The sequence below is a fragment of the Pogona vitticeps genome, chromosome 4 (genome assembly GCF_051106095.1).
Source record: "Pogona vitticeps strain Pit_001003342236 chromosome 4, PviZW2.1, whole genome shotgun sequence".
NCBI lineage: Eukaryota > Metazoa > Chordata > Lepidosauria > Squamata > Agamidae > Pogona > Pogona vitticeps.
Window position 1 is genome coordinate 8,292,055 of NC_135786.1, and position 19,910 is coordinate 8,311,964.

The 19,910-nt window shown below is 43.8% G+C and overlaps 1 protein-coding gene across 1 annotated transcript in view; it reads right to left on the bottom strand.

Moving 5' to 3' along the window:
* The window catches only part of COL20A1 (collagen type XX alpha 1 chain), a 135,587-nt gene that overhangs the window by 106,276 nt on the left and 9,401 nt on the right, over positions 1–19,910 (bottom strand). The window contains exons 3-11 of the mRNA XM_072996741.2: positions 17,615–17,725; positions 14,459–14,602; positions 12,676–12,834; positions 10,936–11,127; positions 7,429–7,584; positions 5,862–5,981; positions 3,492–3,656; positions 1,901–2,065; positions 453–625 (exon numbers count right to left, since the gene is read on the bottom strand). Coding sequence (XP_072852842.2) covers positions 453–625; positions 1,901–2,065; positions 3,492–3,656; positions 5,862–5,981; positions 7,429–7,584; positions 10,936–11,127; positions 12,676–12,834; positions 14,459–14,602; positions 17,615–17,725 — 1,385 coding nt within the window. The remainder of the gene's footprint in view (positions 1–452; positions 626–1,900; positions 2,066–3,491; positions 3,657–5,861; positions 5,982–7,428; positions 7,585–10,935; positions 11,128–12,675; positions 12,835–14,458; positions 14,603–17,614; positions 17,726–19,910) is intronic.

The following is a 19,910-nucleotide window of genomic DNA, read 5'->3' on the forward strand; positions in this document are numbered from 1 at the left end:
TCCCCTTCTCCTCTTGCCATCACACTTTCCCAACATCAGGGTCTTTTCCAGGGAGTCTTCTCTTGTCATGAGATGGCCAAAGGATTGGAGCCTCCGCTTCAGGATCTGCCCTTCCAGTGAGCACTCAGGGTTCATTTCCTTCAGAATGGATAGGTTTGTTCTCCTTGCAGTCCCGGGGACTCTCAAGAGCCTCCTCCAGCACCACAGGGTTGGAGCACTCACCAACTCCCGAGGCAACTGGTTCCACTGTCGTACTGCTCTAACAGTTAGGAAGTTTTTCCTGATATTCAACCGAAATCTGGATGACATACCACAGGTACCTAGAATCAAAAGCAGTCACCATAACCCCCAAAATTATCTCTGGCTTGGATCACTGGGCGTTTGCCCATCACAACTAGGGTTTCTGTAGCTAATTCCAGTAAGCGGAAGCCCTCAATGACAGGATCACTCACCTCTTTAGGTGTGCCACCCCTAGAAGGGTAGTAAACCACCCTGTATTTTTTTGGTGGGATCACAGGAGGGTTCCAGGTGAGGCGCAGACTTCTGGATGTTACCTCCTTTAAAACAAGATTGGTTGGACTCAGATGGGCACCGGTATTCACTGGAACAGCTTTTACTGGCTTGCCTGCAAGTTTGGATGATGGTTATAGTTTTATTTCAGATGGGGGAAAGCTTGGCCAAAGTTGCCCCTTGGGCACAGAGTTTGAGAGACTATTTTTGTTATTGTTGTTATTAAATAGATTTATCAGCTTCATAGCTTGGGAGCCTTGGGAAAACATTGTGAAATATATTGTTCTGAATAACTTGAAGGCATAAAGCAGATGTTCTGCAGAGTATGGTCATGTTACTTTTTTAGACTACAACCACCATAATCCCCAAGCCATCTATGCTGGTTGAGCGATTCTGGGAGTTCAACTCTGCTCTGCCTTTCCATACTTGTATTACTGATATAATTTAGAATCATTCCTGTTTAGAGGTGTAGCAGTAGGAAAGTTACTTTAAAATGTTAAAAAGTGAGTTTCTTTACCGAATGTAGAGCAAATTAGTTTAATTTATTAGGCTCTGTAAAAGAGATTTGTTGTATGCACAAATCTTGTCATTCTAAAATGGATTTTTTTCCCCTGGCTACAGAGTAATTGTGGAATTAAACTCAGCCCCAACCTAGGTGTGCAGCACTTCTCAAAATTTAAATGTATTAAATCATATTTTGAGCTTTTACCAATAATAGAAGCATTAAGGTCTGGATCTAATTGGCAGTCCCAACTAGAGTGCAACCACTGAATCAGTTGGATTTACATAAGTGTTGATGGCGCATTCTGCAATTAATTGGGACTAGCAAGTGGATATAGCAGTGAAACTATCCTGGCCTCAATCAATCTTGATCCTGTTAAACAGGGTCACTTTGAGGTTACAATTCAGGGTCCATATTGGATTTCAAGTTTAGCATGTTCGAGACCAATCTTCAGGAAAGGAAGCTTCCCATTTCTCCAGATTGTTAAGCAGCTGACTGGCTGTCTCTTTGGTGAAGTCACTTAACAATCTTGAGAAATGGAAAGCTTCCTTTCTGCTCGCATTTGGAGGGGAAGGAAGAGGAAAATTTGTATTTCTTGTTAATTATCCTTGTTAATTATTGCTAACACACTGTGCTTTAGCAGTGCTTTGACAGGGCTTTAAAAACGTTAAAAGTATTGCAAAGAAATGCAAACTTCTTCTCCCTTGCTCTCCTGATTGCACCCGTGGTCTAAATTTATAAGCTAAACTTAAACCTGATGAGTTTCAAATGTTTATGTTTGCTCTCATTGTTCAGAAGTTGGAAAAGGGGTAGAAAGTTGATGAGAGGCTTGCAAGAAATAACAATCAAGGAACATGAATTTTAATGAAGGGATGGTGGTCACTTCACCTGTATTTTCATCCTTGTTCTTCTCTTTGATCCGGGCACATAAGACTCGGGTAAGCCGACCAGCCAAAGAACTGAGCAGAGGGAAATCCAGCACGTTGTATACGGTCATCTCCAAAGGTTCTGAGCCTACCTGGCGCAATTCGGCTTCATCAGCATTTTTCACCCCTAGAAAAGGAATGTAAGGTGCTGAGACAGATATAAAGCCCAGGTACACAAAAGGGTCAGCTCACATGGTTGCTGATACAGCACAACAGCTACCGAGCCAGCTAGACATTCATGACTTCCTTCATTTGAGGAATGCAGTTTGACTGCCACATATACAGGATTAATATCCACAGTCTTACTTATCCACTTATATGCATTTCCAGGATGTACTACCAGACCTTGCCACTAGAGGAAACCAGGAATTGTGTGTGTGTGTGTGTGTGTGAGAGAGAGAGAGAGAGAGAGAGAGGTTCCCTCTAGTGGCCAGGTCTGGTAGTACACGCACACACACACACACACACACACACATATATACATATGCCTACAAACATATACATACATATAAATATACGTATACATATATATACAAACATACATATACATGCACACACACATATATACATATGTACATATCTGCACACGTATACATATACATATATATTCATATACACATACATACACACATACATATAAATATACATACACACACAAACACACACACACACATATATGTATGTGTGTGTATCTATCTATCTATCTATCTATCTATCTATCTATCTATCTATCTATCTATCTATCTATCTATCTATACACATACACACACACATACACACATATACATATACTGTACATACACATATACATATACACACATATAGAAACACATATATACATATACATGTACATATATACATATACAAACACATGCACACACATATACATATACTGTGCATACACACATAAAATATATGCATCTGTGTGTGTGTGTGTGTGTGTGTGTATGTCTGTGTGTTTTGTTTATCCACAATTTTCTGCATCTGCGTGGTGTGTGTGTGTGTTAGAACCGACCTCCTGTGGATATTGTGGTCCATTTGTACTGCTATCCAGATCTAAACTGTTTTTTTGCCATCGGTCTCCCCTAGTCTAGTCTCCTCTATTGCCAGGGGGAAAAAGTAAAGTGCTGCTGCTCTTACCTGTCTTTGGACATAAAGGGACTGATGGCCAAAATCCTGGTGTGCAGTTAGGCAAACGGTGTCACTTTTAGACACGAACTGTTGTAAGGCAAGAAAGCTCCTTAGGCATTATCTATTGCACACCAAGTCATACAACCCTGTATGCAACAGGCAATGTCTATAGATATTTCTTAAGTTACAGCACTTTGCATCTAAAGAATACACCATTTGTGTGATTGTACGAAAGAATTGCAGCCGATACATGATTTTCTCGAGGAGATGCCAGCCAAGATGCCTGCTTTTTGTACTGGTGGTAGAACTACAAAGCATGTGTGAAATATTTAGTGTGTTGTATTCCTGACGCATCCACCCCATCAAAGCATCCATTTGCATCGGGAAATTCGAAACCTAAGAAGGTAAGCCTATGAACTCACCCACAGCAAATATTTCGATGCCCATATCCTTCAAGGTCTGTGCTGCTGGTGTGGCATCATCTTGAGATTTGCCGTCAGTCAAGAGGATGATCAGTTTGGGAGCCTCTGCTCTTGCACCAGCTTCAGCTTTCAGATTCTGCTCCAGCACATGAGTCAGTGCCAATCCTTAGAAGGGGAAAGTAGTGGAAGGCAGAAAAACCACAAGGCACATGGTTCCATTAACAATGAGGAGGTAAACAAGGAATGGGGGGGGGGATGTCACTAATGGAGCAAATACCAATTTCTGCTTTTGTTTCACAAGAAGAAGAACAAAAAAAAACCAGATGCATGGCACCTCTTCAAGCTTTGGCAAATATTTTCTCCAAATATTTGTAACCTGTTGTGGAGGAAGAACTCCCACGCAACTTCTGTCTGCCCTGCCTCTGTGGCATCACAAACACCCCCACCCCTGTGGCATTAAGAAGGATGCCAACATACTGGAGCAAGTTCAGAGGACGGCGACAAGGAGGATCAGAGGACTGGAAACCAAGCCGCACTAGGAAAGACTGAAAGAGCTGGGCCGGTCTAGCTTTGAGAAAAGAAGACTGAGAGGAGATCTGATAACACTTTTCAAATATTTGAAAGAGTGTCATACAGAGGAGGAGGAGGATCTGTTCTTGATCATCCCAAAGTGCAGGGTATATAATGTTTGTTTGTTCAGTCGTTTAGTCATGTCCGACTCTTCGTGACCCCATGGACCAGAACACACCAGGCCCTCCTATCTTCCACCGCCTCCCGGAGTTGTGTCAAATTCATGTTGGTTGCTTCGATGACCCTGTCCAACCATCTCATCCTCGGTCGTCCCCTTCTCTTGCCTTCACACTTTCCCAACATCAAAGTCTTTTCCAAGGAGTCTTCTCTTCTCATGAGATGGCCAAAGTACTGGAGCCTCAGCTTCAGGATCTGTCCTTCCAATGAGCACTCAGGGTTGATTTCCTTTAGAATTGATAGGTTTGTTCTCTTTGCAGTCCAGGGGACTCTCAAGAGTCTCCTCCAGCACCACAATTCAAAGGCATCAATTCTTCGGCCGTCAACTTTCTTTATGGTCCGGCTCTCACTTCCATACAACACTACAGGAAAAACCATAGCTTTGACTATTCAGACTTTTGTTGGCATATTGAATGTAGCACCTTAACAGCATCATCCTTTAAGGGATGCTGTTTAAGGGCATATAATAATGGTCTCAAAATACAGGAAGCCAGATTTTGGCTGAATCAGGAAAAAAATTCTTAACTGTTCGAGCAGTACGACAATAGAACTAAAGACCTCAGGAGGTGGTGATTGCTCCAGTGCTGGAGGCATTCAAGAGAACATTGGACAACCATCTGTCAGATCTGCTTTGATTTGTATTCCTGTCTTGAGCAGGAGGTTGGACTTGATGGCTTTATATGAATGTGAGGTTCTCTCATAGCAAGACTCAGATTTAAATGATCTGAAATTATTGCTCAGGTAAAGGTAAAGGTTCCCCTTGACATTTAGTCCAGTCGTGACCAACTCTAGGGGCACAGTGCTCATCCCTGTTTCCAAGCCATAGAGCCAGCCTTTGTCTGTAGACAGTTTCCATGGTCACGTGGCCAGCGCGACTACACACAGAAAGCCGTGACCTTCCCACTGAGGTGGTACCTATTTATCTATTCACATTTTTACATGCTTTTGGACAGCAAGGTCGGCAGGAGCTGGGACAAGCGACGGGAGCTCCCTCCATCGCGTGGATTCGATCTTACGAAGGCTAGTCTTCTGACCTTGCAGCACAGAGGCTTCTACGGTTTAACCCGCAATGCCACCACATCCCTGCTGATTATTACTAAAGGTTTCAGCAATACCTCAACACCAAGTCATTCATGGTTTTCAAACATTAGTTGTTGTGAATTACACTTTAATATAAAGCTTCCGGACAAATTTAAAAAACATTATCCAGATCCTGCAAATACTAAAAAAAAAAATCCCAGATAAATACAATGTTCTCTCCCTAGTCTAAAAATAGCTCTCTGCAGATTGAATTCCAAGGCTGTTCTTCTCATGCATAAACGCTGCAAATTGGAGAAACATTCTAGTCACAGGAATGAATGCTGATTGGGGGCATTATAGTGTTATAGTGGATAAATTAATGGACTAGGATACAGGACACCTGGGTTAAATTCCCCTACTCTGTCATGAAAGCTCACCGGTGTGTGTGGAACTGGTAAAAACAGTCCTTAAATACAATAGGATCACTGACTTGACAGCACATATCAACAAACTAGGCTACTAGTTAGTCCTCTGGACTTACCTGCAAGCTAGAATTCGAGCAAGGAACCAAGATAGCTCACCAGGACAGAAGAAGAACCTTACCTGTGAATGTGTTGCCTCCCTTGTATCTCAAACTTCTGAGGGCCTCTAATACTTCATCACGTGTAGAGTATGTGTTGAGGTCCCATTCTGTGCGTGGGTCACTGCTGTATTGGGACAAGCCTGGAAGTAAGCAAGAGAAGCCAACAGAAAGCTGTCAGAAAGGAGGTCTACAAAAAAGCAAGGAAGTTTTTAGCAGCCATTTGGACAGAACACCAGATTTGGTCCTCTTCGTGGGCAGTTCTATCTGCCTATGAAGTTGGATGAGCAGAGCTCCAAAATAGCATCTTAGGGTGCTGTCAGATGGGCATTTAGTCTGCTGTTTGGTTCTCTGTACAGACCGGTTGGTTCATGGCTTTTTCTCGTGATCACACAATGTAACTGCGAGAGCAAAGCAGCCCATCCCCAGAATGTTCCGCCCTGCACTTTTTTGGGTCATGGGCTACTACTTTTTTGGTGCAGGTAGGATTTTGCTTCATTTTGGTTCATTTCCAGTGTGTGCGATCACAGGAAACAAACCAAAATGAGCTTGGGGCTGTCAAGACTGTAATATCATAAAGTGGCTTAAGGAGTCAGCCACTTCAGGATATTAGCAAATTAAATACTTCCTCTGCTCCATGGGAGGGCAGAGGAAGTGAATAATTTGTTATACTTTATTAGGGTAGTGCAGATGTGCTGTATCACGTATAATTTTTTTAAAAAAGAATTGAAATTTCTTCCAAAAAGTGGGAGAAGACAGGAGAAACCAGTGAAGGGATTTTTTTTTCCATTTGTGACTTTTCTTAAATGCTGAGTCAAGAACTAAATCTTGACACAGCTAAATCCACCAACTAGTACCACATTGAAGTTAAAACCGTTACTTTTGGGTTAACAGGAAAAACAAGCCAAACTGATGTATCTAAAGAATAACATTTGGAAAAGAATTCCATTGGAGAGATGTCATTATGGAAGAAATATTGTGTAAGTCACAGTGGCAAACTGTCATTACTAATGACGTGCTGGTTGCGCTCCTGGATATTTGCCCAGGAATGCAAGCTGCACTTTCTTAATGTGTGGCAATTTGCTGCCACAACTTACACAAACTCTGTTGCACTAGTACAATCGCTAACAGAATTCTGGACAGTGTTTTAATGTTTTAGTGATGTATATCTCCCGCTTAACTCAAAAGCAATAATTTTAGCTTTAAAGAATTGCTTTATTTTTCCGTGTATAAGACTATACTTTTGTCTAAAATCTTTAGACTAAAAATTGAGGGTCGTCTTCTACATGGAAGTAAGCTGAGAAGAGAAGCAGGGATCAAAGCGATCCTGCAGCGCTTTGATCCCTTTCCCCCTACACTTGCTAATCCCCACTTAGATTTCTTAATTTTAGATTAGAAAAATGGGGGGCGTCTTAGACATGAGGGCATCTTATACATGGAAAAATACGGTAACTTTCACAGGTCATTTACAATCTCCACAGCTGAGCTATAGGTTATAAATCCAAATCACCACAAAGAAGTGATGTGGAAATTTGTGTGGTCCTCATATTTAGAGACTGGCCGTTAAAAAAACGATGCTCACCTACTCACCTACTCTTATCTTGTCCCGAGCAATGTTGAAAGGCGCAACCAAAGATGCCAGGAATTCTCTGATAAGTCCAAAATTGTTGCGCCCAATACTCCAGGAACCATCCACAAGCAGAATGATATCAGTCATGGCAGAGGTATCACACTGGAAGGGGGAAACTATGAAAAGAGAATGGGTTCACCCAGGGAAAAGAGGTAAGTATCTGAAATTCTGATTTAAATGAAACCATGTATTTGAATCGCTGTATCATTGAACAGAAAGAAACAAAGCCCAATTATTAGCAGAGATATTACTCCCAGAATATCGCTGTAAAGTCAGAACTTACACTTAACATATTTTTATCCATGTATTTATTATGGGATCTATACTCCATCCTTCAGTAAGAAGGTAACTTGGAATTAACTTGTTAAATTTAAGCAGGAACTAATTGAATAACCCCACTTCCCAAGGAGGCTTGTTTAATTGATTTGTTGGTTAACACCATTTATTATCAGCACTTCAAAATAAATAATTCATTGGTTAAACAGCACTCACCATCATCACATCAGTTCAACTATTTCTCTATAGTTTCTCTATTTGTGAAAACTGAGCCCCAGTATTTTAAAGGAATGGGCACCAACCTGAGAGAGATATACTCGTCAGATGCACTGAAGGGACTCACCTGGAGAAGACAACTCAAAGCCTAAAGCCCTAAATGGCTTAGGATCTGGTTACCTAAAGGACTGCCTTCTTCCATACAAGCCTGCCCGTCCTCTAAGATCAGGCCAGGAGGCCCTTCTCAAGGTGCCATCCCTGAAAGAGGTGAGGGGGGTGGCATGTCAAAATAAGGCCTTCTCAGCTGTTGCCCCCCAACTTTGGAATGCTCTCCCTAGAGAGATCCGCCTAGCCCCGACACTTTTGGCTTTTCGGTGCCAAGCAAAGACCTTTCTGTTTAGCTAGCATTTTAATTAAATAATATCCTTTAGCTGGCCGTATGAGCAGCAGGATTTATTAATATTAATGTTTTAATGATTGTTTTTAATATACGATATTATTATCATATTGCCTATTTTAATGGTTTTAATGTTTTTACAGTTTTACTATTGCAGTACGCCGCTCAGAGACTACTAGTAATGGTGTGGCTTAAAAAAATCTTATAAATAAATGAATAAATAAAACAAACCTACAAAATGAGCACTTTTGAAGGAGCCTATAATGATCCACAACCGTAGGGGGTGACGGCGACAACTGGTGGCAACTGGAGATGGGCACAGACCGGAAAACCACATGTTCATGTTTTACCTAAGGGCTCTACTAAAATAATAGGTTCTTGAAAATATGAGTCCTTTTTTTTTCAAAAAGGAGAGGAGGGAGGGGGAGGGAAGCCTCCACAGACCTAGGAGAAGGCCACCAATATTCCAGGTGAGCCAAAGGAGTGGGCGGAGTCTGCATGAGACGCCACTTCGAGAATACATCTGTATGTAAGCTTTTTCCCTTCCACTGGTGGCTCCCTTTCAAGATGCCTTCGCCCTCTCTTGAGATGGCTGTGGAAAGGTGAAGGGCTCATCCCTTCATTCTCCTCCTTTTTTGGGCCTCTTTGGGAGAGGAGGAGGAGGAAGAAGAAGAGGAGGAGGAGGAGGAGAAGACAACCCTGGTGCAGGTCAAAGGGAGTGCACTACGAAGAGGTGGTGGTGGCAGGAGTCACCGTGGCCGGAGGTTATGACTGTTGGCCATCTTCAGAGCCAGCAGGCCTGGCCAACAGAGTCACGACTCAGAGTTGAGACTTGGGGCTCAAATCCAAAGACTTGCACTTAGAAATGGGACACGGGCCTCAAGACTTGGACTTGGGACTTGGGACTCGGGCCAGGGCACTTGCCAACATCCCTGGGTACCAGGCGTCTTTTCCTGGAATAGCCTGCCAGCAGCAGAGAAGCACCCACACCGCCAGATGTAGAAAAGAAACGTCCATTCAGAAAACGGGGAAAGATTTCATTCAGTCGTACACCAGCTTACAGTATGTGGCACAGAGACCGCAGGTGCGCTGCAGTCATGTGACCGGGCGATCAACATCTTCAGAAGAATGCCCTGGTGTGATTTTATACGTGCGCTGTCACCTCAATTCCATCACAGCTTTAATCCAGTTCTTTGCTCCTTCGCCAGGGCACACTTTGTGTGATAGCTTTTCCTGGCGTTCAGCTTCACTCAGCTGCCCCTTCAGGCTATATAATTTATTCAGGTGGTCTCTCCTGATCAGAGCCCATCTTCGTTTACCAATCCATGCGCTTAAATTCCCCAGTATCCCGTCCAATCAACCTACACGTTGGTTATTTTTTTTTAGTTGCTCCAGGGAATGGGGTCAAAGGAAACACAAGTAGCTGAGAACAAATGGTGCATTGGATGAAAGAGCAGTCGCTTGGCTTTCAAACAATGAATTTATCTTGATATTAGATATATGGGGAAATGTACACCAGTAAATCAGGATCTTTGTACTTGTGCACAGGGGAGTATAATATGTGGCTATTTTATCCATGATACACCATATTATCCACTGTATGATGTCTTATATGATATCTGTATGTTCTCCCCTGCTGGGCCAAGGCTTAGAAATGTTGCTTCTTTGGACTATGATGACCAGCATCCCCTGGGCACCCCTGACCAGAGTTTCTTTTCTGGATTACAACTCCAGATTCATTTTTGAACTACGTTTGCCACAATCCCGAGCTGGATGCTGGGATTTGCAGTCCAAGGATCTGATTCTTCCAAACTCTGAGACAAAGTAACTCACAAGTGGGCAGGAGGTCTCTGGGGGTGTCATCTCAACAAAAAAATAGCCTTTCAAAGATCTGATTCTGATAGATTGAGTTGCCCCTACAAGGCTGTGATGGATCAATCCATTTCAAGCCTGAAACACTGCCAGGTTCTATGGAGAAATGAAGTAGCAGGCATGCACACCCCCCACACCCCAATGTTGCAGTTAATGCAGAGGCAGACAGAATACAAAAAAAACCCAAGAGGACAGATACACTGACCAGAAAGCCATGTAATGACCACATGACTTTAGACCACTTTCAAAAACACTGATCCATCTCCTGGTTTATTTCATTAGTGTAACCATGCTTTTAGTATTGGAACAAAAGGTTGAAGAAAGTTAGATCATCCACGCTATTCCTATGTCACCACAGTTACCAAACAAACCGTCTCCCATCTGTTAGACCAGTGGTCCCCAACCTAGGGCCTCCATATGTTCTTGGACTTCAACTCCCAGAAATCCTGGCCAGCAGAGGTGGTAGGGAAGGCTTCTGGGAGTTGTAGTCCAAGAACATCTGGAGGCCCAAGGTTGGGGACCACTGTGTTAGACCTACATTCCAATCACACTGCAGTGAAACAGGCAGATTCTGTTACTACATCTGCATGAGCGCAGGATAGTCACCGATGGACTATAAAAACAGGCTATTCTCATGACACGAGTCCCCCCTTGAAAGGGAAAAGAAACCCTACCTTGTCGAGGTGTCCACAGAAATAACCCTCACCTTCTCTTAAGTTTTCTCTGGTTGTTTTTTCTTGGGCAAGGTAGTCTATTCGAAATCCCACTGAGCTCGGCAGGGTCATCTTCAGGGTCATTGGGGTTGCTGACACTGGAGTTGGCTCTACATTTGGTGTACGTTCACTGGCCGCTTTGGAAATGGCCAGTTTTAGCCTCTTCTTGTCCACATCATCTCTTCCTGTGTTTCAAAGCATCAGAAGTTAGGAAAAGTCAGTCATAGAACTGCAGAGTTGGAAAGATCCAAAGGTTGTTAATCCAATTTCTGTTTGAAGACCTCCAGTGAAGAGAAGTCCGCCACCTTCCAAGATAATATATTCCACAACTGAAGGTGTGCTTTTTTTGTACTCTGAAAGGTTTTTCTAATGTCCAATGGGAATCTCTTTTCCCATAATTGAATCCACTAATTCAAGTCGTACTCTCTGAAGGAGACAGAAAACCCAATATTCTGTGTGAAAACCCTTTCAAAATCTTTAAATAGTTATCATACTATCTCTCAGCCATCTGGCCTTCAGACTCATTACACCCAATTCTCTCAATCATTCTACATGTTGTTTGTTGTCATGTCCAACTCTTCGTAACCCAGTGGACCAGAGCACGCCTGGCCCTCCTGTCTTCCACTGCCTCCTGGAGTTGGGTCAAAGTCATGTTGGGTTCTACATAGCGCTAGATTTTCAACCCGTTTAACATCTTTGCTGCCTTCTTTTGGACAAATTCTATCATGTTCTATCATTTTATAATGGGGGTCTCCAATACAACTGGGAGTTGGGTGCATGGGCACAGGCTCTAAGAGGCTGGCGCATGCCCAGAGATGATGGACCTCGTTCCCAGAAGGGAAACTGGGCAACTGACTCCAACGATGGTGGCGGTGGCAGCAGCACTGGCAGGACAAGGTAGGGATTCGATGGGGGTACTGGGAAGGAGGCTGCAGGACACGATGTGAGGGCAGGGAGGCAGTTGGGCTGTTTTTCTTTTTTCTTTTTTTAGACAGCCACCATATTTTTAAAAATCCTGAACAAACCTATTAACTCATTCGTATTTTGTTTTGAAAAACGTCGTAAATTTGTGGCTTGTAGTTTATGGTTTTCCACGAACCACAAACCAGGATGAGTCACCATTTTGCTGGTTTGGTGCCCATCTCTAATCATGATCTAAACTAGGGTGAGCCATGTTGGGTGTCTGTGGGATCTACCTTGTTAACCTCTCCAGCTAAGAAGCTGACATACAATGGCCAAGGGCAAAATACCATCATGTAAGCTTTAAATAAAGGATTTCTGAACAGTGTGTAAGTTTGTTATGCCACTTCCTGGAGGGTGCTGCTAATTGACTCCAAAACAAGGTGCACGCATGCATACCCTGTGGGCTGTTTTGAGGCGGAAGAGCCTCACTTAAAAATACTGGTGGGTTACAGCAGCTTGGCTGTGACAACAGCAGAGAGGAACTCTGGAGACTTCCGGGGAGAGCAGAATAGACCTTATATGTCTTGATTACTCTTGATGTGGGCCATTCAAAAGCATTCTGGGAAGCTAAAGCACAGGAAAAGGATTCAAAAGTCATATTGCACAGCTCCAAAACTCGCTATACTTGCCTTCCAAAATAAAACATTAGATAAAGGGCAATTCCACCCTCCCATTTACTCCAACATACCCCTTTCCCCAAATAATAGCACAAAATGCCAATTGTTGAACTCCCATTACACTTAGTTAGTTCCCCAAAACATGACACATACTTATCAGAGTTGCCGTTTCTCTGGTCGCTGGCGAAGTGGCATCCGTCTCCAGCATATAGACAGTGGCCGGGGTCCCCAGTGACAACTCTAGCTTTTCGGGGGCAATCGTTGGGTGCTTTCTGTTACTGCGGGCTTGGGAGAGGTTCTTCAGTTCTTCAACTGTTGATGGCCACAAAAGGTCAGTGACTCGGAGCATACCATGAAATCAGTCGAACAAAAGGTATGAAAATTGTGCAGCACAATTTAAATATTTCACACTTTGTTCCAGGCTGAGAATCTGCCACTGAGTGCAGAGTCCATTTAAATCTCATGACCAATAGCTACAGATGAACATCTTTGTTACCTTCTCCAAACCCCTTTCAAAGGGCTCTAAGCAAGTGGGCCTACTCTGAAATGTTTATGTATGTCTTGAAAGGCCCTAATTGTTTAGGACTAGAATCTGAGCTGAGAATCTAGACTATGAGACTATAGTCCTTCTCACAGGGAAGAAATTTTCCTGTTACACAGTTCTGCTCCACATTCAGAGTAGATCAAACCCTGGAAAAGGTTTTTGTATTTAAATAGAGCACCAATGTGTGGTGTAAGTGACCTGCATGGGGGTGGTGGTGGAATCAGCTAGGTGTTTCACTCACACTAACTTTTTAGATTTACAGGCAGATTAAAATTCCTAGGCTTCCTTTCTTCATTTTCTGAGATCAATTTTGTTTCTGCTTGTCTCCTTTTAATCAGAAGGAAGATAAAAGCAAAGCAAAGCAAAGCATGCTGCTTATATACCGCCCCATAGTACTTCAAGCACTCTCTGGGTGATTTACAAGTTAATTATGCAGGCTACACATTGTCCGCCCCCCCCCCCCAGCGAACTGGGTACTCATTTTACTGACCTCGGAAGGATAGAAGGCTGAGTCAACCTTGAGCCGGCTACCTGGGATTGAACCCCAGGTCGTGAGCACAGTTTTGGCTGCAGTATAGCGGTTTAACCACTGCAACACATGCACACACACCCCACGCATGCATGCATGTGCCCCCCATACACATTAATGGATGCTATATGGCCTTGTATGCATGGATGCTAGCTCCAGAGACTTTTGTAACCAAGTTTAACTTTTCCAAATAATCCTAACAATTTGTATTTTACTAATTCCAACCAGTACAGACTGGTCACTGCTTCAAAGAACAATTTTCAAACAATGTCTATGCAATATGCTTGTTAAAGATGCTCATACATTATGCTCATACATGCTTTCTTTATTTTCCCTGCCCTCTGTTCCTGCTACAAGTGAGTTAATTGGTTCTCTTGGAGGATAAGGGTATCAATGACAAGCAAATTGTCATGGTAACTACCAATTACCTCCAGTCACAGAGACAGTGTTCCTCTTAAAAGCCAGTTCTTAAGGGAATAAGACTCACATGTAGGCTCACATCCTTGCTTGTAGGCCTTCCGTAGACATCTGGTTGATCACCGTAGGAATAATGCCCTGGACTAGATAGGTCTGTAGTATGACACAGCAAGTCCCTTCTAATATTACTACCTCCTTGCACCTGAATCTATTTCTTTCTGTCAGTGATTTCTCCTTCTTGGCCAGCTTTCTAGAAGGAACCCTGATTGTTTGGCCATCAGAAACTCTGATTGGTTGTCTGCCTTCTTTAATTGTATTGCAAAGTCAATCTTGATATAGTTCTTCATCACAATGGGTGAGTTAGCAAAGACTTAGCGACATGACCCAGTCTTGGCAACCCCATGCTTAACGCTGCAACGATGACAACAACCCAAAGCCACACTTACTCACAAATTTCCTCTTCACCAAGAGGGCCTCCTGAGAGCCATTCAGGATGTAGATTTGCAAAGTGTACTCTTTCGTGGGACTCAGTCCCCCTACTGTCACTTTAGCTGTCTTGGTTTTCAACATGACTTCCTGTTCGGAGTCACCTGTAATAAGCCAAGTGGAGGAACAATGAAGCCACTGGCAATGGTGCGGCTAAAAAATATTGTAAATAAATAAAATAAATAAATAAATAACCTCCCCCTAACACTTAGGTGGCAGGGTAAAACTGGACCTTGATTATGCAAACTGGCAACCTTAGCAGGAAGATCTGTGACATCCTAGGACAGGGGTCCCCAACCCCCAGTTCACGGCCCAGTACCAGACTGTGGCCTAGGTGGGATCAGGTTGCAGAAACAGATCTCCTGTCCCTCCTGCACAGAGGCCCCCCCATGCATGCACACATGCCTCCAACATACACACATGGAGGCACAGACACCCCCCACATACATGCACGGACAGATGAACATACACCCACGCATGCATGCATGTGCCCCCCATACACATATTGTAACCCCTCCACATGCACACCCCTCACCCCCCATGCACACAGAGATGTACTCTCGCATACATGCAAGCACACACAGGTGCCCCACGCATGCACACTAAACTGTTCTGCGGTGCCAAAAAGGTTGGGGACCACTGTCCTATGACACCTTTGCAGTCCTCCCAGGAAACAAAGGATGCTCTTTGATTCTTCAAACTACTTTTCTTCCCTCTCTCCCAGAAACTCAGGACATAGAAACATACAGCTGAAATGTAATGTGATTGTCCAGCGGGCTCCCCTCAAAGGGTCAAGAAGGGTGGTATGAGACATTTGTCTTCGCATAATACCAAATCCTCATATACAAAATCCTCCACAGAGGTAGACGACTAGTAGATCAGCACTCAAATGTCTAGCACTCTCTTTTCCCCAATTCTTATGTCAGCTATCGGGACACCATATATTGCACACTGATGATGGTCAGACAATTTTTTACAAAGTTATTATGAACTTCGTCATTGCCCAGAGTAGACTTCAGTCTAAATGGGCGGGATGTAAATTAAATAAATGAATAAATGCCTGAAATCTGAAGTGCTGTCAGCACTGGAAGTGAGCATTGCTGGTCTTTAAAATGCCCTTGTAATTTGCCCATGATGTTCTTGACACTCAGAGGCCAGGTGGGGAGACGTGTCCTCCTGCCGCCTGCCCGGAATGGCCAGCCAAGCAGGGAGACGGTGGAGCTCCTTCCACGATTGGCGGGAGGGGTGGGAGGCTGGTGTGACACAATATAAGTAGATCAGCCCCTTCCGAGGGCCAGGCCCACATTAGGCGCACCTGGGATGGGGATATTCGTATTCATTTATAAATACGAATAGTCCCATTGCTAATGATAATCTTGGGACTGCATGGGAACCCTATGGCTCATTGAATCCAGCTGCTGACAATGGGGTGCATTGCCTGTTGTACAAAACAGAGGGAAGTTGTGTTAAACGTGGCAGGGCTCAGCAATCCTCTGGAGATTTCCAAGAAGTGGCAAGTCTGCAAGTAGTGAAAGAAACTTTTTCCCCCCCTTTCACCCTCATGCGCCCTTTGAGATGTCAACCTATCACTATTTCTGACTGGGTGCAAAGAGGTCTAATGCTATTTTCTACAGCGCAGGCATACAGATTAGTAGAATAGTTTGTTTTAAAATTAAATGGGGGAAAAATCCTTCTTGAAGAAGCACCAGAGGGGAAAAAAGAGTTTGTGTGAGCAATTACATGCTGTCATGAAAACAGAAGGATTATAAGCTTTCCAGGTGTGAATTGCTTCTCTGTATTTGAGTCAAAAAATAAAACCCAAAGGATGATGGATTTAGGACTAATTTATACGAACCATTGTTCTAATCCAGCAAAGTCTGTTTTAGATACTTATGCCCATCAGCTTCCTCTTTTCACCACAGAAGTGATGGACAGAAAGCATTCACACCTTTCGCTGCTTTTTGAATATCTATTTTTGTTTCCCTTTTTTTAAAGCCAAGGGTAATTAAATAGTTCACTTAATTAGATCACAAGGTGTCTGCTTCATCCATCAGGAATGCTGTGGGGCCTGCCAAAACCTTGGACCATTTCCAGAATAGGTTCATGTCTGGGGTTTATTTTCAACCCTTTTGTTGGCTTAAAACGCTGGAGTGAGAAGCCTGGATCTGTTCTGTGCTTGTCTGCGTGCTTAAAAGGAAGGATGGAAGTTTGGAAGTTTGAGCCCCGCGTGGGCCAGTTTGAAACGCAAGCAAAAAGAAAAACAGGGTTGTTCTGTCATTAATTGCAAAGAGTGCAGAATAGCTAGGGAGTCGCCCCTTCCTCTTCATGCGTCAGGTTACAATCCCCCTCATTGTGGCTGACGATGACAAAAGTTGTGGTCTGACTCGTTTGGATATCAAGGCTTTTGGGACATGGCTGCCAGGGCTGACCTTACGATTAAATTCCATGAGGTAGGTGGCTCTAGTAGTGGAAAATGTACATCTTCCCCTTCTGTCTGTCAGGGCCCCATGAGCTCTGAGACAGAATCCTAGAATCATGGAGTTGGAAGGGGCCTCTAAGGCCATTGAGTCCAATCCCTTGCTCAATGCAGGAATCCAAATCAAAGCAGATCTGACAGGGGGTTGTCTAAATTTCTCGTGAACGCCTCCAGTGTCAGAGCGCTCAACCCCTCCCCCTGAGGTCATGGGTTCCATATATAGTCTGCCCCCGTCCAGCAACCTAGTTTTGCTGGGTTTGGGACTGCCTCTTTGCCTCGGCCTGCTGGACAAAGATCTCTTCAAATTGGGAGAGGCCGTGATGCACTGCCTGCCTCCAGGCTGCACGCTCAGAGGTCAAGGTTTCCCATCTGTGGAGGTCCCTTCCTAAGGCCTTCAGATCCCACTTGCAGATCTCCTTGTATCACAGCTGTGGTCTCCCTCTGGGGCGGTTTCTCTGCACTAATTCTCCATATAGGAGATCTTTTGGAATCCAACCGTCAGCCATTCCCCACCCCCATGCACGCACATGCAAGAGTCACATTTGGGGCCCCATTAAATTTGGTGTTTTACATATTCCAAGACAACTGCACAGCCATATCGAGAATGTGGATCCTTCCAGGAAGAACAATTACCACATACCTGCCATGGGCTTCACTCGCACTTTGTACCCACTGGTGTTCCCTTCGGTTTCTTTCCATTTCATCTGTAATCTGTCTTCTGACAGGACAGTCAACTTCAACCGGTTCGACCCTGGAGCGGAAATATCATCATTCTTCAAATTATAGGCAAAAAGGTATATTTTTGGTTATGCTAGTACAGATAGCAGAGCACGGAATTATACTAGTGTCTTAATTATTATTACTGAGTTTCACATTGCGGTAAGCAACAAAGATCTGTAGCGCCAAAGAGAAGCAGCTCAGAGCTTGAATTTTCACATATTGTACAGTAGCCCGTACAATATGTGATTTTTTTTCCCCTTTAAGAATAAAATCACATAACTTCAGAATTTCTCAAAGTTTGGAACCATCTTCCAAACGTTCTCTTCAATTACAGAAGAAATGTATGGTTATTTTTAAAAAGTAAAGGTAAATGTTCCCCTTGACATTTAGCCCAGTCGTGTCGAACTCTAGGCTGCAGTGCTCATCCCCATCTCCAAGCCATAGAGCCAGCATTTGTCCACAGACAGTTTCCGTAGTCACGTGACCAGTGCGACTAAACACGGAACACCATAATCCTCCCACCAAGGTGGTACCTATTTATCTACCTACATTTTTATATGCTTTCAAACTGCTAGGTTGGCAGGAGCTGGGACACGTGACGGGAGCTCACTCCGTCACATGGATTCAATCTTACGACTGCAGGTCTTCTGACCTTGCAGCCCAGAGGCTTCTGCCGTTTAACCCACAGTGCCACCACATCCCTATTTTTAAAAGATAGACAAGTACAATTTCACATAAATACTTGCAGATGCATACAGATACTCTACCCATGCTCAGGATAACAATGTGTGCTACTTACTCAACAGTGTTTTATCAGAATTTGGAAACATTCATTTGTGGACAGCCACCAGAATCCCCCAAGCAGCATGGCCACTGGGGCTTCTGGGAGGAAGGAATTCAAAAATAAGTAACTTTCCTGTTTTCTGCCTTTTTATATGTAATGTAAAATTTTTGTACAGAGGTTCTGCCCTTCCTGGGAGACCCACAGCTGTAGTCTGATGAGCCCAGAAACAGGTTTGGCGAAGAACTAAGTAGGAGGCATCAGATGCCCGCCAGACAGAATCAGTGTCATGTCAAGAATTCCAACATCATCAAATCTTTCAGAGAGATAACGGCCATTCCAGGAGTCCTGGGTCCTACTGAACAGGCAACTGCAGCTGGAAGCTCAAGGCCACCTGTTCCCCAAAGAGTGCAAAACCCAAGGACGTGTAATTAATAGCTTCTGACAGCCTAAAACTCAAGAAGAATAGTAGGTGAGTCATCATAGGCTGGATGGATGCAGAGCAAAAAAAGAGAGAGGGAGGGAAGAAGAGAAGGGTATGACTCATTGGACTGGGTTGTGCTTCACTTGGTCTCTGGCTTAGATGTAGCCTCTCTTTTCAGCTCATCTGGCACCTTTAAAAGATGTAATCAAGGCCAGCCCCAGATACTTTGCTGCCGGAGGCAAAATGGTACCCACATCTTCAGTACAAGGCAATGAAAACGAATGGGGCCAGCAGTTGATTTTTACTTTAATGATGGGATAAAGCCACTGTCCACCTAGAAGGCCAGCAGACTAGTTTTGGTGAGGGGTAGAGACTAATATTAGAGGCTCCTGGACTACAACTCCTATCATTCCTCACTATTGGCTATGGTAGCTAGGACTGATGGAAGATGAAACCCCCAGAACATTTGGATGGACACATAGTGCCCACCCCCAGTTTAAGAGGAACAGGAGAGGACAAATGGCACACACAGAGAAGGGCTCGAAAAGCTGAGAATCACTTTATTTCTCTCTCCTAGTATTTAACATGCTTTAAAGATACTGGAGTTGAAATTCACACCTTGGCCTTTAAGTTCATCACAGAGTCTCTGTGCTGTCTGTCTGCTGTACATATCTCATGTTGCAATTGTTGCTGACACTCTTCCAAATGATCTGCGTGTGATAGATTATTCTGTGGGAATTGCTATATCCACTTATGGAAAAGGCTTCAGGAGTTAACCTCGAGGCAAAATCCGGAGCCGGAGTCCCAGAGGCAGTTCGTGTCGTTCTGGCAACTCCTGCAACATCGCTGGAACCAGTTGTATTGGCTCTTGCCTTTCCACTGGACCATTTCAACGACATGGAGAGGGGGGATTTGCTGCTTGGGTAACAGCCTATCCTCCATATTATTTTACCCAGGCTTCATGCTCTGGAGAAGACACTCCAGCTTCTCATACAGTGTCAAAACAACACG